Genomic DNA, 17229 nt, shown 5'->3' on the forward strand with positions numbered 1-17229 from the left:
AAAATCTCCTTAAAAAATATTTAAGTCTTTTTTGACAGTTCCAGGTAGCATTTGATTCTGCTGGAAAGCTCCAGTGTAAGGGTGTCAAAAACAATTAGTATTTTATAATAGCTCCCCTTCTTAGGTAGTTAGTAGGGCACAAGTTCATCGGAAAAAGAACAAAAAATATTCTCAAGACAATGAGCCAATGACATTTAGCCAAATCATATAATTTTACTTTATTATTCTCTAGGCTCTTTCTACTTTAAATTCAGATACAGTTTAAAGAAAAGTGTTGGTTGTCAACATTCACTTTGATAGATAAGGTCTTCTAGACAAGGAGTGGTTTGGTGTTGTCTTCACTGTTTTCAAACAAGCCTTAAGGCAGCTAGTGTTCGTAGACACTACTGAAAACCTTACTAACTCCATAATTCTGCCTCAAGACAAATTCTTGCTGTTTGGGGAAAGGTAGGTCAAGAAATAAAGAGAACCCAGGACTGAGTAGATTAGGGAGGGGGAGTGGTTATGTGTGAAGTTTTGATACATCAACCACAAAGCCTGTCTTGTATGCGTCCCTTATTGTGTGGAGAAATATGCTAATTCAAAGATATCTAACTAGCTTCACTTTTAATTCTGACTTCAAATCTTAGAGTAGCAGAGCAGCTGTGCCTGGCGGCAATACAATCTTATTTCTATAAAAATCTTTCAAAGCTCCATATATAAGTGGAAGGGTAAAAATAGATAATCAAATCCAAATTAAGGCTATTAAGAATTGATTTAGTGTAAAGATAATATAGCAAGATTTTGTTTAGGTTATGGATGTTCACTAAAAATGTGTAATACTTGTTTGCCTAAAATTTTGATTATGTTTTATCTTATTTTGTCACAGTTAAATAGTTTTATCATTAGGGGTTTTAATTGCATATAGTTTATAGAATTCTTTCTGATTACTCTATATCCATTTAACTGAGGCAAAAAAATCCCACTGTACTAAAGAGAACCTTCTAATGAAGATGCAATCAAATTGCAGGCAGATGTACCACAAGGTGTGGCTTAATAGTTCACATTTGTGAATCCTTTGTTACGAATGTCTTACAGAGTCTACACAGTGTGCAGGGGCCAAGTCCTGGAAGAGGGTAGGAAGCAATGCATCCTGAAAAATACTAGTCACACAGTGGTAGATTACGGAGTTGTAGCAACAAACAAGCAACAAAAGGAGAAAGAAAATGAGGAAATCAACTCTTTGCAAGTCTTCTTTCAACCTCCATAATGTTGGCTCCACTATCGTGCAGTCTCCCAGACTTCTTCATCTTTCTTCTGTCTCTTGCTCACTTCGTTACCCACCTGTGTCCATTCCTGAGGTGTAGCACTCGACTTGCCATTCTCTAGATTCAAAGATTTTTCCTTTACATAACTCAGTAACTGACACAGTGTTAGCAATTCTCTGTGAGGGTCTCTTAACCCACAGCTCTAGACCTGGCTTTTTCCCTCAAACCTTGGTAAGTTCTTTAATTCTCTCCCCATCCCCTTGCAGCCAATCCATGTTGGCATCAAGATGGCTGTGAAATACTTCTGATTCTTTTCTCTCTCCTACATTTCTCACTTCAGTTCCAGAAAAATTGCTCGGACCTGTCATTTTCCTGCCCCCAAACCTCAACAGTCCAAATTCTTGATCTGGCATCAGACTCTCCATATACTTCTTTCCTATCTGGTCCTATATTTTCAACCAGATGGTTTGATTCACGAGCACCCAAATATGGTATAATCTTTATAAAAATGTACTAATAAATACTTTGAGTATCTTGACTGAAAAGGAAGTCTTACTATTTTCCACAGACCAAAGAAAATCTTCAGATTTGGAATGCACTTCATTCAGTAAAGAAATGAGATAATGCCCTGTACTCATTAGCAGATGCTTTCCTTTGTTTTATTTACTGTTGTTAAACTCTGCTTGATTAAGCAAGGGAAAGAAATCTAATTAATAAGCAACCCTCCACTTCTAAGGAGTGAATAATCCAATCAAGATTGAACTGCATCCTCCCTATTTGATGTAACACCTTTTGAAGCCTAGACCACTATGATCAAATATCTCCTGATGACAGATAACATTTTAGGGAGAAGATGAGAGGGGGTTAACAGTGTTCACAGCTGGAGCTTTAGCAATTAGCATATTAAGTCCCACTTATTTGGGTGACATCCAACGACCTGATTCTGCTCAATATAGTACATTAATCGTTCCATTCAAACCTAAACATAAACATGTCTGTTCATTCAACACACTCTTACTAAACACCCATGTGTTAGGCACCAATGGAGCTAAGTGCTGAGGTTATAGCAGTAAACAAGTCAGATAGCTTTGATCGCCTTGTCCCCACCCTGACAGGACTCACACATAGTGGCAGACACTGAATAAGAATATTTTACAGGAAATGACTACTGCAAAATGGGAAAGCCACGGTGTTATTAGAGCATACAGTTTTACAGAGTTCAGGCTGGGGTTCATGAAGAGCCTCCTGAGAAAGTCCACAAATGTTGCTCTTTCTTGGCTCACCCTTGCCCTCCGGCTTTTGGCCTCATTTCTACTCATCTCTCAGAACTCTGTCTGGATTTCAGGTCCTTCTAGAAGTCAAGTCTGGATTGTCCTCATAAGGTCTGGATCGGTCTTCCACACTCGTAGATATTCCCAAAACATTACGTATTACTTCTATCCTGGCATTAACCAAATGTATAGGAATTGCTACTCATCTGTCCCAAGTGCATGATGAACTCTTAGAAAGTATCTCTATATTGTAAGTGCCTAGCAAATGCTTAAGTTTTGCTAAATTGGGGCACCTGGGTGGCTCAGTTGGTTAAGTGTCTGACTTCAGGTCATGATCTCACAGTTCGTGAGTTCGAGCCCCATGTTGTTGGGCTCTGTCCTGACAGCTCAGAACCTGGAGCCTGCTTCGGATTCTGTGACTCCTTCTCTCTCTGCCCCTCACCGGCTCACACTCTGTCTCCCTCTCTCTCAAAAATAAATAAACATAAGAAAAAATTTTTTAAAAAACAAGTTTTGCTAAATTAATGAATGAATAAAGGTTTCATGAGGAAAAATATTGGACATTTAGTTTCTGCTGAGGCTTTCACAGGCAACACAAAAGGTAAAAGAAGTTATGGTTTTAACCAAAGTATTTTTGGTAGCAATTTGGAGCACAGCACAAGGACTGGATCATTTATACTTGAGGTCATCTTCTGCCAAAATATACACTGGAACATTTTAGCTGCAAGGTCCCAGAGGATATTTTACCAGGATCTTCTAATTCTGAATTATAAGATGCCTGATGTCTGTATCTACATCTGTATGTGTATGCATAATCTAAAGCTCTATACAATCTGAATTTATACTCTATACAATCTAAATGTTCCATGATCTTTCTAACAGAGTATAAGGTGGCTACAATTAATACAGATGTTTTGATACAGAGTTTATCAAAAGAAAAAGTGATCATAATTCCAGAAGATGAGTCCTATCTAGAGGTTAAATCTGGGAACAAAAGACAAGATACACTGGAGGTTAAGACATATCTGAGAGGGTGAATCTCAATAGGTCAACCTTATGTCAAGAAGAGAAAAAAAAATGTACACACATGGCTCATCAGCTCAAGGGGGTGAAGGGGAACAGACCCTGATTCTAGCAATTGTACTCAGGAGGGCAACATGGCAGAGAGATTAAGAAGTTAGAATCAAAAGTCAGACAGGTTCAGGTTCAAAACTTGGCACAGGACCATAAACAGACTTCTAGACCTATTTAATCTTTAGTTACTTTCAACAACGAAAGGGAGATAAAAATATTGACTATCCGATATGATTATTGCCAAGATTGAATAGGATGATACATATAAAAATTCTGCATAGTGCTTGGTATTTAGCAAGCCAAATAACTCAGCAGACATTAACTTATTATTATTAATACCTTTACAGATATTATTTTACTAAGGATATAAGCCAAGTTTAAAATAATTGTATAAAATCTTAGAAATCTTTAAAAATGGGTTATGAGATAACATGAATTACTATATATGCATGTAGAAAATATCAGACATTAGTTTTAAGTACATATGAAAGCAGATTAAAAAGTAAAATAGGTTTGAGTTACATTTCATTCACTTAGTTCAGTTGTAGGGTTAGCATTTTCAAAACAAAAAGGAATGCTTAAATAGCAAGATTACAAAATACTCTGAAATATCATCTTTTTCTAAAAATAATCATGATCCTTGCTGCAATCATGATACTTTCCTTAAAAAAATCTACACTTTTCAACATGCAGTCAAGTAAATCTAACTTCTTTATACACAGAGTTCTTAAAGAGTAACTGGTCATTTGAATTTTTCCCCATGTGGTTAGAAATATGAAGGGAAAACACAACAGAAATATTGATAGAAAATAAGTTTTAAAAAGACTTTAATCCACTGCATTTATATTAGAAGAGACTTCGACCTCTGTGATACATCGATTTCCATTGGTTTGCTATATAATCTATTCGCTTAATTATCACAATAGTCTTAGAACTTCAGATAGCACATGTCAACTTGAATAAAGATAGAAATGCAAGGTTCATCTGCTTTTATGCAATGCACCAAAATACCACAATTTATAAGTAATTATAGATGAGCCTTTATAGACTGGACACTTTACTGACATTATACTAAGAAAAGGACTAGGTTCCCCAGGCAATGCATAAAATTATCTTGAATAATATTCCTCTACATAATACCTAAAGTACTTATTTTAAATTAAGCATAGCATGGGTATATGTATGCCATTATAATCATGCCATGGTCATTGTGTTGGCTGTGGGTCTTTGATGATTCACAATACGGGCTGCATTGTTTATTATATGCATTTTATTACTAACAAAAAGTAATCCAGTGTAGCCGCATGTAATCAAAAAAGAAATGTGATGGGAATCAGAGCTGCATTTTGGTCATATTTATGTCACTAACTAGCTCTGTACTCCTGGGAAGTTTTCAGCTTCTCTCAGTTTCCACTTATTCATCTACAAAACAAAATAGTCTCTAGGGTCCCAGGATAGCTCTATTCTCCAGAATTTTTGCCATTATTTTCCATGTCGCAATGACTCCAAATCATAAACCCAAATTTAGGAATTACTTAATTACCTACAGTGAATATCTGCGACATACTACTACAATTCCTTTTTCTACTGTTAGTGTAGGGAAAGGGCAAACGGTAACAAACACATACTGTTGAAAAGACTCAGAAGACCTAGTTAAAAATTTGCTGTAGATTTTACCTTTCCTCTCATTTATTAAACATCTACTGTATACATTTTACCTTGAGCAGTAAGCATCTATCCATCTATTAAGATTAATTACCCACATTCCCGTCTTTTTCTTTTTTACTTCACAAATTTTTTTAGGCTACCCTAGAAATTTGACACAGATTTCTATACTCCGTCACACATTCACATTTCCAGAAATTAACTCATCTGCACCCAAAACAACCCTTCAGTGCAACTCTGTCAAGTATTTTTTCCATTTATAAATCTGGCTTACTTTGGTGACAATCTCACTCTGTATAAATGACAATGGTAGTCGATAAACTTGTTTATGACTATGGAAGGTAAGCAGAACCCTGTAATATGGGACAGTGAGAGAAAGGGAACCGACATAAATAAAACCGAGTCAACATGAACTGGCACCTTGAAGAGAAGCAGAGGGCTCCATGCAGGTGGTGTGCAGAGGTTGGTCAGGGACTTTTGAAAGCAGTCAATCTCAGCTAAGTATCAGAGACTAAGTTAACCCACCTTTTTGGTGATTCTGGTACATCCTTCCACAATAATAACACATGAGGCTCATCTGTGTTAATGATTTTGTCAAAATGCTAGTCACAGTATTTCAGACTTTACTGGCAAATATGGTAGAGTAAAATAGGTAACAGATTCAATAGTTCAAATTGTATCCTGATATAAAGTAAATCCTATGTAAAATATTACTTTGAGAGCATACTGCTTTTGAAAGGATACATTGGACAACACTGATCAAAAATGTGTGACATAATCTCAGATAATAATTTAAAAAATTCATCTGAGATCTGAAAGAACTCTACATACTACCTCAAGGCAATGATGTAAGCATGAAACGTGAATATACAATCTCATAGCAAATAAGTACAGCTACACATTTCTCCTATTATAGCTGTATCTAAACGTGAGAACTTCCCAGCAGCCTATTAAAATAAGAGATCAATAGGATAAAAGTAGATAAGAAGAATGTGCAATTTATGAATGCGGTTTATTACCATGGTTACAAACTTTCAGAACAGGCCTCTGAGACATGGGACTGAAACTTCGCCGAATATCTGTTAAAAAAAGAGAGAGAGAGAGAGAGAGAAAGAAAATTAATATAGAAGTCTGTTCATCTCAAAAAGTGTTACAGTATTAGACTGTTTTCAAAGGTGAAATAGGTCGGGACCCAAAACAATGCTTCGATACCCTGAAATACTTGAAGCAATGATGTTATGACTTTTACTTCCCATTTAATTATGCTACTGTAAACTCCACTGGGATAAGATGCATATGGTTCTTTAGATGAGACTTGTCACACTAATCAAGATTTTCTAGGTTCAGTGCTTTGATTTGTTAATGTGCCACTGACATCGGCCAACTGGAATGCTTCTCTCTCTGACATTTGTCACTGCAAGGGAAGGATTAAGCAAACTCATGGAACTTCTGAAGAGTTGTTGCCCACAGCACTGCATGCTTGACACATGACTTGAAAAGAATTAAAAGGAAGGAAAAAAAGGTCGTTCTTTGTGATAGTTCCCTAGAAAGTAACATGAAACAAGTATAATGTTCACCTTTTGGCTTTGGTGTCCTTTTTCTTCGGTCGCGGAAGGCAGCCCCCGACTGCAAAGCCTCCAGCAGACTATCCATCACTCCTGTCTCATCACCCTCTGTGAAAAGAGATGCAGGGAATTCTATCAGCCCTCGGGGTTACCATAGCAATGTCAAAGCATACACAGAAGCTGGTGATGGTGATGGTAGGGGGAAGAAAGATCAGATGCCAGGACTAAACCAGCAATTTTAAGATAAGATAGGACTTTAACTCTCTCATAAATCAAATATCTTTTAATGAAATCTGTCTCATTAGTGTCTGCGTTACTGTCCACTAAAGAGGACCGGGTTCCATTGATTCACTTCAGAGGACTGCTTTTATAGTCTGGCGGCACAATAACTTTAAATAGAATGCGGTTCTAGTCATATCTGTGTCGCGGGTTATCATAAATCACATTTCCCTTGTAGAAATGGGTTATTTTCAAAGCACCAGCTTCTATTCTAAAATCGGCCAGGTGTAGGAGAATGTTCTTGTTGTTGTTATTGAGAACTCTGCTGCCTAAACTCATTGCACAAAATTATATTTCCAGGTTAACTATTGTGAACATGCTCCCAACAACTGACTTTTCATATCAGAAGATAATCGCCCCCTGACTTAGGTGACACGGAATAATCACTACAAACTTTTACAGACTGTATGAAAAGTTTGTCTTCTGTAATGAAAAATAACAGAAGAGGCTCTCAAATACCTAAAATATTTCATCCCATTATGATTAGTTTAAATTGATATTCTGTATATATTTACCGAAAGATGTGGTTATAGAGTCAATTCTCTCTGCAAAGAACAGATTATTTTGTAATATTTACAGCTATTTATAGCTGTCAAAGCTAAATATTATTGAAAAGCAGTGGGAAAAAGGAAAGCTTCAAAGAAACTGCTGGCCCAATCCCAAATTCAAGGAAATGCTCAAGACTTTTTGGTCCCTCGGAAAGAGGTTACTCGTAGGCATTCTCTACGAAATTGTGTGACTGGTATACGTTACATGGAAAGTAACAGAAAACTATTTTCCTCTCATTTTTAAAAATTTTTTATTGAGACACAATCCCTTCATTTGGAACAGATGACAAATGAATGCAGGAGAGTACAGATAGCAAACATTTACAGTTTATAAACAGATATATAAATATAAATATGCACTGGCCCCTTTCCATCTGGTTCTATCTCATATTTTTAGAAAAGTACTAAATTTTGTAGGTGTAATTTTAAAAAAAGGTGGGTGATAAGTAGAGTATTTGGAGGTTAATTTTCATACAAATTTAATTCTGAGGTGGCTTGATAGCTATTTTAATTAAAATGCATCACAAATTTCAGTCACTTTAATTAGTAATTAGCGATCTTTGAAAATTTACACTCAAACTTAAAAAAAAAAACCTGCAAGGAATGCCAGGTATATAAGGTTGTGGATATATTTTGTTTGTAAAAGGTAACATTTTAAAAACCTAAAAGTTTAAGAAAGCAAGCATGAGATTAATGGCATACACTTTAAGGGGGGAAAAAGAGAACTACAAAAAAAAATTTGAACTTTCCTTAGTAAGTTTACTGTTGGTAATGGTAATGACATAGTGATTCTGAAACTATTATGTTTATATCATAAGACTGAGGAGACAGGTATACTCACCGTGGGAAACGATACACAAGCATGGAATAGGTGAGGAAGAACCACAAAGTGTTGGAATGCTAGTACAACTATCACAGAAGCTCAGGGTTTTTAAAAGACACGTTTCCTAGCTTTCCAAAATAACCCAGAAGTAATGACACTGTGATAGCAAAGAGCATGTCTGGTCTCCAGATCTTGATTTCTGAATACCATTCTTAATGGGAACCAGAATACATAGAGAAATGACTGATTCTGGTGCTGAGACCAAGAAAGTGTGAACAAGGAAGGCACCGATGCACCAGAAGATAATCGAGTGCTCAAGGACAGACAGGGATGTGTCAAAAGGGCAGAGGAGAGCCAGACTGAAAGACAGCCTTGGCCAAATTTTGGATGACACGAGTACTAAATGAGTAATAATGGAGATGGATTATTACACATTGGGGGAAAAAAAAAACAATTATGCATCCATATTGATACTAAAAAATTAGAAATAAATATAGGGGGAGAGAAAGCTCCTCTTTACAAAAGGATGTCAACCACTAGGTGTCAAAGATACAGGGGAAATAGAAAATTCACTATTTTATAACTCACATAACAAGAACTGAATGAGGCAGATATCATCAATGGATGCAGAAACCATTGTGTACAAGGCTGCAAAGGAACAGGAGTTGGAGAAATCTGGCAGATATCACCTTACCCAAATACTCAAATCTGACATCAAATTTGGTAACGACTCCTTTCTCAAGTGAAGCACTAAGACAGATACAACCTGTGTGGTACTTTGCAGAAAAAAATATTTATCCTGAATCTAAATGTAAGGAAACAATCACAGAAATCCAAAGTTGGGAACATTATGTGAAATATCTGGCCTGGGTTCTTAATAACTACCAATTATGAAAAAGGAGAAGGAGAGAGGGAGGAAAGGAAAGAAATTAGGGAGCTGTTCTAGATTAAAGGAGATTAAAGAGATATGACAACCAAATGCAATACACAATCTTTTTTTTTTTTAATTTTTTTTTTTAATGTTTATTTATTTTTGAGACAGAGAGAGACAGAGCATGAACGGGGGAGGGGCAGAGAGAGAGGGAGACACAGAATCGGAAACAGGCTCCAGGCTCCGAGCCATCAGCCCAGAGCCTGACGCGGGGCTCGAACTCCCGGACCGCGAGATCGTGACCTGGCTGAAGTCGGACGCTTAACCGACTGAGCCACCCAGGCGCCCCACAATACACAATCTTTGATTAGCTCTTAGACTATAAAAAAAAAAGTTATGATTTTATTGAGATAACTGGGGAAATTTTAAAATGGACTAGATGTTAAAGAATTACAGCATACCGATGTTAAAATACCTGAATAAGATAATTACATTATCATTAGGTAGGTTAATCCATTTGTTCTGAGCAGATAGATACCGACACATTTAGGCTCACAGAACAACTTACACCCCCACGTTTCCATGTTTTCTATTTCATGTCCTTGAACATGCTGTTCTCTTTACATAGAACATCTTTCCCTTTCCTTCACCAAGCTAACTTCTCCTTTAAGACAGAGAACCGAGAACCCTTCCCTGATCTATGTGGGCTGAACTGGGTGCCCCTCTGTGTCCTAATGGTATGGGGTACCGACAGCAATAAATCCTTTACAATATAATTTACTTGACAGTTTTTACCACTAGACTGAGTTCACTGAGGACAGAGATTATGGCTTTTTCAGAAAAATCCCAGTATTACACAGAAAATGTTCCTTAATATATGCTGACCATATTAACAAGTGAAGCACTAATAGGGCCAAATGGAAGGAAAAAATCACGCAGGAAAATAAAGGTCTCATGTGGAAAGGGGGCCAGGGAAGTGGTGGGAGTACATTCCTACCACCATTGTAAACAATGCAGCACTGTTTCTTCCTCTTCCCTTGTCTCCTACATCCATTCAGTTGCCAAACAGTGTACACGCCTAAATATCTCAAGGATTGATCAACTGTTTCCTTTTCTGACTAAACTTTAAGTTCAGTGTCCAGAATTGAATTAATTTTTTTTAATGTTTATTTATTTTTGAGAGACAGAGAGTGAACAGGGGGAGGGCAGAGAGAGGGAGACACAGAATCTGAAGCAGGTTCCAGACTCAGCTGTCAGCACAGAGCCTGATGCGGGGCTTGAATTCAACAAGCTGTGAGATCATGACCTGAGCCGGAGTCGGATGCTTAACCGACTGAACCACCCAGGCGCCCCAGAACTGAATTATTTTTCACCCAAAATAGTGCATGAGTTGCCAGCAGTCACATTGTGTCTAGTTAATCCCAAAATCAAATTTATCTCATATAGTACCAGTAAGCTCTGAAGCACAACTAGGATCTTCAATCCCCTAGTCACAAATTTTCAGTATCTCTCACTTCCCACAATATAAAGTACCAACTCTTTCACTTGTCCCAACACTTGATTCCAATTGCTTTTCCAATCTTATATCTTCCAACTTCATGACCTGCTCTTTAGCTAAAGGCAACTTTAAAGCTGTGGTTCTTTACAAACCTCTCTCCCATCCTTCACTCTCCACATGGAAGTTCTGTGCTTTAGCCTCCCAGAGCTGATGGCATTTTTTGGCCTTCACTGCCACAGCGTAATGGAAAGAATATAATACGGAAGTAAGGAGACACGCATTCTAGTCTGAGGTCTCAACACACTACCTGTGAGACACTGGACTAGTTATAAAATCATTCCTGACAAGTGTAATAGAAAGAATACCTTTCTAGGGTTAATGAGAGAATCAAATGAGATAATACAAAAGAAAGCACGTGATAAATTGCTAAGTGATATAAAAATGTAGGGGAATAAATTCATAAATGAACTCCATAGCACACTACAGCAAGTTTATGCAATATTTGATTGTGTTTCAGGCACTGTTTTAGATACATTATAAATTAAGTAACTTTTATAGTGTATTTTACTATGTTCTTGAATATCATCATTTCTAAGGGAAACTGATCAGAAGTACCTATGAGAAGTAGGCCCTGGAATGGGAAAAGATATTTACAAATGACGTATCAGATAAAGGGTTAGTATCCAAAACCTATAATGAACTTATCAATCTCAACACCCGAAAAACAGATAATCCAGTGAAGAAATGGGCAGAAGACATAAATAGACACTTTTCCAAAGAAGACATCCAGATGGCCAACAGACACATGAAAAATGCTCAACATCACTCATCATCAGGGAAATACAAATCAAAACCACATTACGATACCACCTCATACCGGTCAGAGTGGCTAAAATTAACAACTCAGGAAACAACAGGATGTGGAGAAACAGGAACCCTCTTGCACTGTTGGTAGGAATGCAAACTGGTGCAGCCGCTCTGGAAAACAGTGTAGAGGTTCCTCAAAAAGTTAAAAATAGAACTATCCTATGACCCAGCAATAGCACTGCTAGGAATTTACCCAAGGGATATAAGAGTGCTGATGCATAGGGGCACATGTACCCCAATGTTTATAGCAGCACTTTCAACAATAGCCAAATTATGGAGAAAGCCTAAATGTCCATCAGCTGACGAATGGATAAAGAAGATGTGGTTTATATATACAATGGAATACTACTTGGCAATGAGAAAAATGAAATCCTGCCATTTGCAGCAATGTGGATGGAACTGGAAGGGATTATGCTAAGTGAAATAAGTTAGAGAAAGACAGAATGTCATATACGTTTTCACTCATATGTGGAACTTGAGAAACTTAGCAGAATACCATGGGGGAGGGGAAGGGGGAAAAATAGTTACAAAAAAGAGGGAGGGAGGCAAACCATAAGAGACTCTTAAATACAGAAAACAAACTGAGGGTTGATGGGGGAGGGGAAAATGGATGATGGGCATTGAGGAGGGCACTCATTGGGATGAGCACTGGGTGCTGTTGTATGGAAGCAATGAATCACGGGAATCTACCCCTAAATCCAAGAGCACACTGTAGACACTATAAGTGGGCCAACTTGACAATAAATTATATTAAAAAAATAAAAAACAAAAAACAAAAAAAAATTTAAAAAAGATACTGTTAATCACAAATAAAATTTTTAAAACATGCATTTAGAATATTCATTCAACATATCCTTACTGAGGGCCTACTGTGTGCCAGGATATTATTAGGCACTAAAAATACCTAGGCCCCAAGAATTAACAAGACATGTCTTCTGATCACAAGAAGCAGAACAGTGTGATAGTAAGGGAGGGATCTGGACGAACTACTGGATGTAAGGTTTCCTAGTGAATTACGAGCTGACACATAAGCAGGAGTTAGTCATGGCAAAACGAGAGACAGAATAGCATACCTGGCAGAAGGGATAGCAGGTGCAAAGGCAAAAGATATGAATAAAAACAAAAGTGAGCTATAGTAAAGTATTGAGATGATTTATATTTACATGATTCTAATACAAACCTAATAACTCAGATTTACATAACTCTAATACATTATTCCTCTGCAAAGAGAAACAAACATTAGCTATTTTTTAATTGTAGACTAGAATTCAATTTCCCTAACTACAAGTCAGTTCATATTCAAAATATTTATAGCCTGTTTCCTGCTGTGAACTCTTTTAAATAAATACACTAACTGTGATAGTCAAAGCTTTGCTACGTCTGAATAACAGATCACCTTGTTTAATTAGTAAATGGTATTTTAAAAAATCGTACAGTGTCAAGGTAAATGGAGAAGGGAGAGCTAAGGATGAGTTACCTCTGAAGCAGAATCAATAGGACGTGCAGACAAGGAGAGGGGAAGCAGCTAAGGAGTCACACAGTCTGAGGTCTCTGGGGCCTATGACTAGAGGAGTAGAAAATATGGAAATATTTTCAAATAATAATGAGTTTGGTGGAGAACAAATGTTGAACATAATGAGTTTCCTTTTGGACGTGTGAGTACAAGGTGCTAGCAGGGACCTCCTGATAACTTCTGAAAGTAACCTGGAAATTCTGGCCTCAAATTCAGACAAAAATTTCAGTACTATTTCTGGAAATCATTTCTGTATTACAAAAGACACTTGCTCAGCACTCTCGGCCAGACCCTGAGAAAGGTCCCGAAATACCAGGGGTGACTTTATCCTTGCCTCACAGATGCTAGTGGTCCTCTGGAAGTGCATAGGACTGAATCGGGAGAGGCGGCATCTTGAGAACCAGTGACATTTTATAAAGAGGAGAAAAGAGAAAAGGCAGGGACCTGGTAAAGTTTGTTCTGTCCTTTATTTCACTTTTCCCAAACCAAGGCAGAACACTGAAAGTACAGATAACAACAGATGCAGAGAAAATCCTGAAAGGTTCCAGAACATTAAAAACAAACCATATAGGCTGCATACAAAGTATAAAATCAGAATAGAACTGGATTTCTCAATAGCAACACTGAGTTCCAGAAGACAAGATACAGATTTCAAATTCTGAAAGAGAAAGTATTTCCAATGAAGAAATGGTTACATGGCCTAGAAGTGGAGGATAGAAAATGAACACGCAAGTTTCTGACCACTCGCTCGTAAAAAACTACTGAAAGGCGTGCCTCTGCAAAAAAGGGAAGAAAGTAAGATAAAACAAAAAACAAAAAACAAACAAACAAATATGGGATCTAGGAAAGGGGAGGGGACAGAACAGCAAAGTGGGAAAAAAAAAAAAATTCTCAAGATAGTACTTGTGTCCCCGGCTCAGAGCAGCCGCCAATTCAGATCACATGGGAGAAAAAGGCAATGGAGGAGAGAACCGTAGCCAAAGAACTAAAAGCAAATCTGCTGTGTTGAACCATTTGCAAAAATGACTGCTGCTGATTAAACAGACGTGTCTGAGAGTCTGGATAAAACAGTGACAGATATACCCAAGTACTAAGCAAATTAAGAAAAAAAAAGTATAAATCTAGAAATAACACTGTTGCCCAACGGGAAACAATCATGGAATACTAACTGGAGGAATAAGGAGTATTTTCACAGTTGTGCCATTATAAACACTGGTTATTCTTTGACTATCAGGTATGATACAGTTGTAATGTGAGGACGTCAGGGGTAGAGGAAAAGGGTACAAGGTTGGCAGAAAGCAAAAGGAAACTAAATCGTCACTGACCAGGAACTCAGTAATGCCTAAAACAAATTAGCAATAGTCTAAGCATATTATCTAGAAATAGAGAAGAGGTAAATAAATACCAGAAAAAAAAAATCCTAAGAATTAAAAGTGGTTACCTCTGAGAAGTGGAAGGCAGTAGAGAAGAGGGAAAATACGCTATAAGCTTAACATATTTCATTTAGGAATTTGCAGACATTATGCTGATATATATAAAGTAACGCCAGCAACAAAAGATTTCATGACAGGAAAAGATGACCAGGGAGGTGGAGATGAAGGAAGTTGATTTTTGGCCTAACTGTGCTTTCCTCTGAGAAGGGGAGGCGGAGAGGTAACAAATGGAACAACACAACATCATGAGCACCGTGATGGAGATCTCCAGCCCAGGAGGGACACCTGGTGTGGGGCGCAGGAAGAAAGAACAGCAGTCAGAGAAGGCTGCCTGGATACCCAAGACTTAAAGAGTTTTAGGTCCGCCATGGCTTTCTGAAGGCGGAAGACCCTGCTCGAGCTCAAAGAACAGGCAGAGGTTCTGGAGGGTCCAGAAACACTTGGCGGGCTCAGATGTCCATGGGAGTGGAGAGCAGCGTCCCCGAGGAGCAGTACTGAGAGGTGCTGAGGGCACAGGGAGGGGACAGCTCCCCACGCACTGAAATAGGCCCAGGAATTTGGGGTTTGCCTTTAAAGGAGCCATCAATTTATTTTAACCTAGGACCTAACATGGTCAAATTCCTATTTTAGAAAGATCACTGTGAGGAGGGATAACACGGAAGGCAAGGTTTGAGGATTTCAGTCTAGGCAAACGTGATCACAGGGCCCAAGGAAGGAATGGAAGTGTTGAAAATGCAAAAGAGAAAGGAAGAACAGAACAGTCTTGGTCAGCCTGGATGGAAGTATTAAAAAATAAAGTTGAAAAAAAAAATAAAGTTGAGGTTAATTTCCAGGTATCTAGCTTGGCTAACTAGCTAGCTAGCTACGGATCGATAATATTCCCCAAGTAATGACTCATGCTTGTCTGGTGGTGGAATGGGGCTGAGCCTAGAGAGGCATTCATTTTTGGATATGTTGAGGTGTTCATGAGATGTCCAACTGCAAGTGATTCAAGGTGTTCAGGAGGCTGATGGTGCCTTAGGTTGAATACTAGAGGCAGAACTGGTTACCCTAATAGTTTTAACTTAGAAACATAGTGGTTGTACTTGAAGCTATAGGAAAGAGCATAGTGAAAAGGTAGAGAACACAAGTTTTGAATTCAAACAACTTGGATTGAAACACTGGCTTTCCAATTAGCCATCTGTGTGACTCTGGGCAAATTACTTAACTCTACTAATCCTCATTTTTTTTTCTCTTAACTTTCGTGTGGAAATAATAATAGTACCTGCTTCACAAAGGTTATTGGAGGATTAAAAGAGATACATCATGTACAGGCACAAAAGAGAGTGCCTGGCACAGAGTAAGGGCTTAATATCAGTTGATCTGTGGTGTGCTAGTTGTTGAAATGGCAGAGTGTGTGATGTCTTAGGAAGAGAGCGTGCAGTGACATGAGCTCTGAGGATAAGCCACAAGGCAAACTAATGTGTAAAGGGAATGTAGGAAGAAATGAGCGTTCACAGCCTGTGACCGTTTCCCATTGTGTTTACTTTGCATGCACTTTGAGAGCTCCCGTTTTTACCCCATTGTCCCCTACACACCTTCTGTAACTCACCACATTTTATAGGGCTTCAGCAGCAGGAAGAGATATAACGGAACTGGGAGCGGGGCTACGGAAGAAAAGCTCAGTCTCTCCAAAGAATTGAAAAGTGTGCCGCTGATGCACAAAATTCATAGGCTCATAGTTTAACCCAACTCCTTCTAAAAGAAACAGTGACAGTTGCCCTTACAAAATTCCATGAATTATTTTTCTATGCTGCTGGTTATAGACCTTCTGGGAACCAGATTGTATCTGCTTTACTTGGTAACCCAGTTCAGTCTTTAACCTAGAACAAAGCTCAAAATATGACTTAAACCAGACAGCAAAAAGACAGGAATAACTTAAAGTCTTTGAACTTGTCTTAATCTAGTTGTGAAAGTGAAAATTTGAGTCAAGGGAGTTAGAAAGCCAATTTTCATTGGGATTTAACTGATAAAATGATAATTAGAACAGTTCTCTTTTATACTGTAGTTAAGTGGTTCAACCATAAGTAGAATTTTTATTTAAAAAAACCCAAGATTTTAGGGATGCCTGGGTGGCTCAGTCATTGAGCATCGAACTCTTAGTTTTGGCTCAGGTTATGATCTCACAGTTCGTGGGATCGAGCCCCCCATTGGTCTGTGTGCTGACAGCACAGAGCCTGCTTGGGATTCTCTCTCCACACTTCTCTCTCTCTGCCCCTTCCCTGCTCCTCCCCCTCTCAAAATAAATAAATAAACATTAAAAAAAAACCCTCAAAATTTTAATATATTTTTTCTCCACTATTCTTCATTATTTGCACAATTTGAATTCAACACATTTCCTGTTATAACTTAGAAGGAAAAAAATTAAAATCTTTTATAAAGGGAGACTGGGTGGCTCCGTCAGTTGAGCATCCGACCGACTCAGGTCATCATCTCGCGGCTTGTGAGTTCGAGCCTTGCATCAGGCTCTGTGCTGATAGGTCAGAGCCTGGAGCCTGCTTCAGATTCTGTGTCTCCCTCTCTCTCTGCCCCTCCC

The 17229-nt window shown here is 38.1% G+C and overlaps 1 protein-coding gene across 1 annotated transcript in view; it reads right to left on the reverse strand.

The window, feature by feature from the left end:
• Positions 1–17229, reverse strand: part of DIAPH3 (diaphanous related formin 3) — a 514561-nt gene that overhangs the window by 129666 nt on the left and 367666 nt on the right. Inside the window, exons 26-27 of the mRNA XM_043580147.1 lie at positions 6835–6930; positions 6277–6336 (exon numbers count right to left, since the gene is read on the reverse strand). Of these exons, the coding sequence (XP_043436082.1) occupies positions 6277–6336; positions 6835–6930 (156 nt within the window). The remainder of the gene's footprint in view (positions 1–6276; positions 6337–6834; positions 6931–17229) is intronic.

This window comes from Prionailurus bengalensis, chromosome A1 (assembly GCF_016509475.1).
Source record: "Prionailurus bengalensis isolate Pbe53 chromosome A1, Fcat_Pben_1.1_paternal_pri, whole genome shotgun sequence".
NCBI lineage: Eukaryota > Metazoa > Chordata > Mammalia > Carnivora > Felidae > Prionailurus > Prionailurus bengalensis.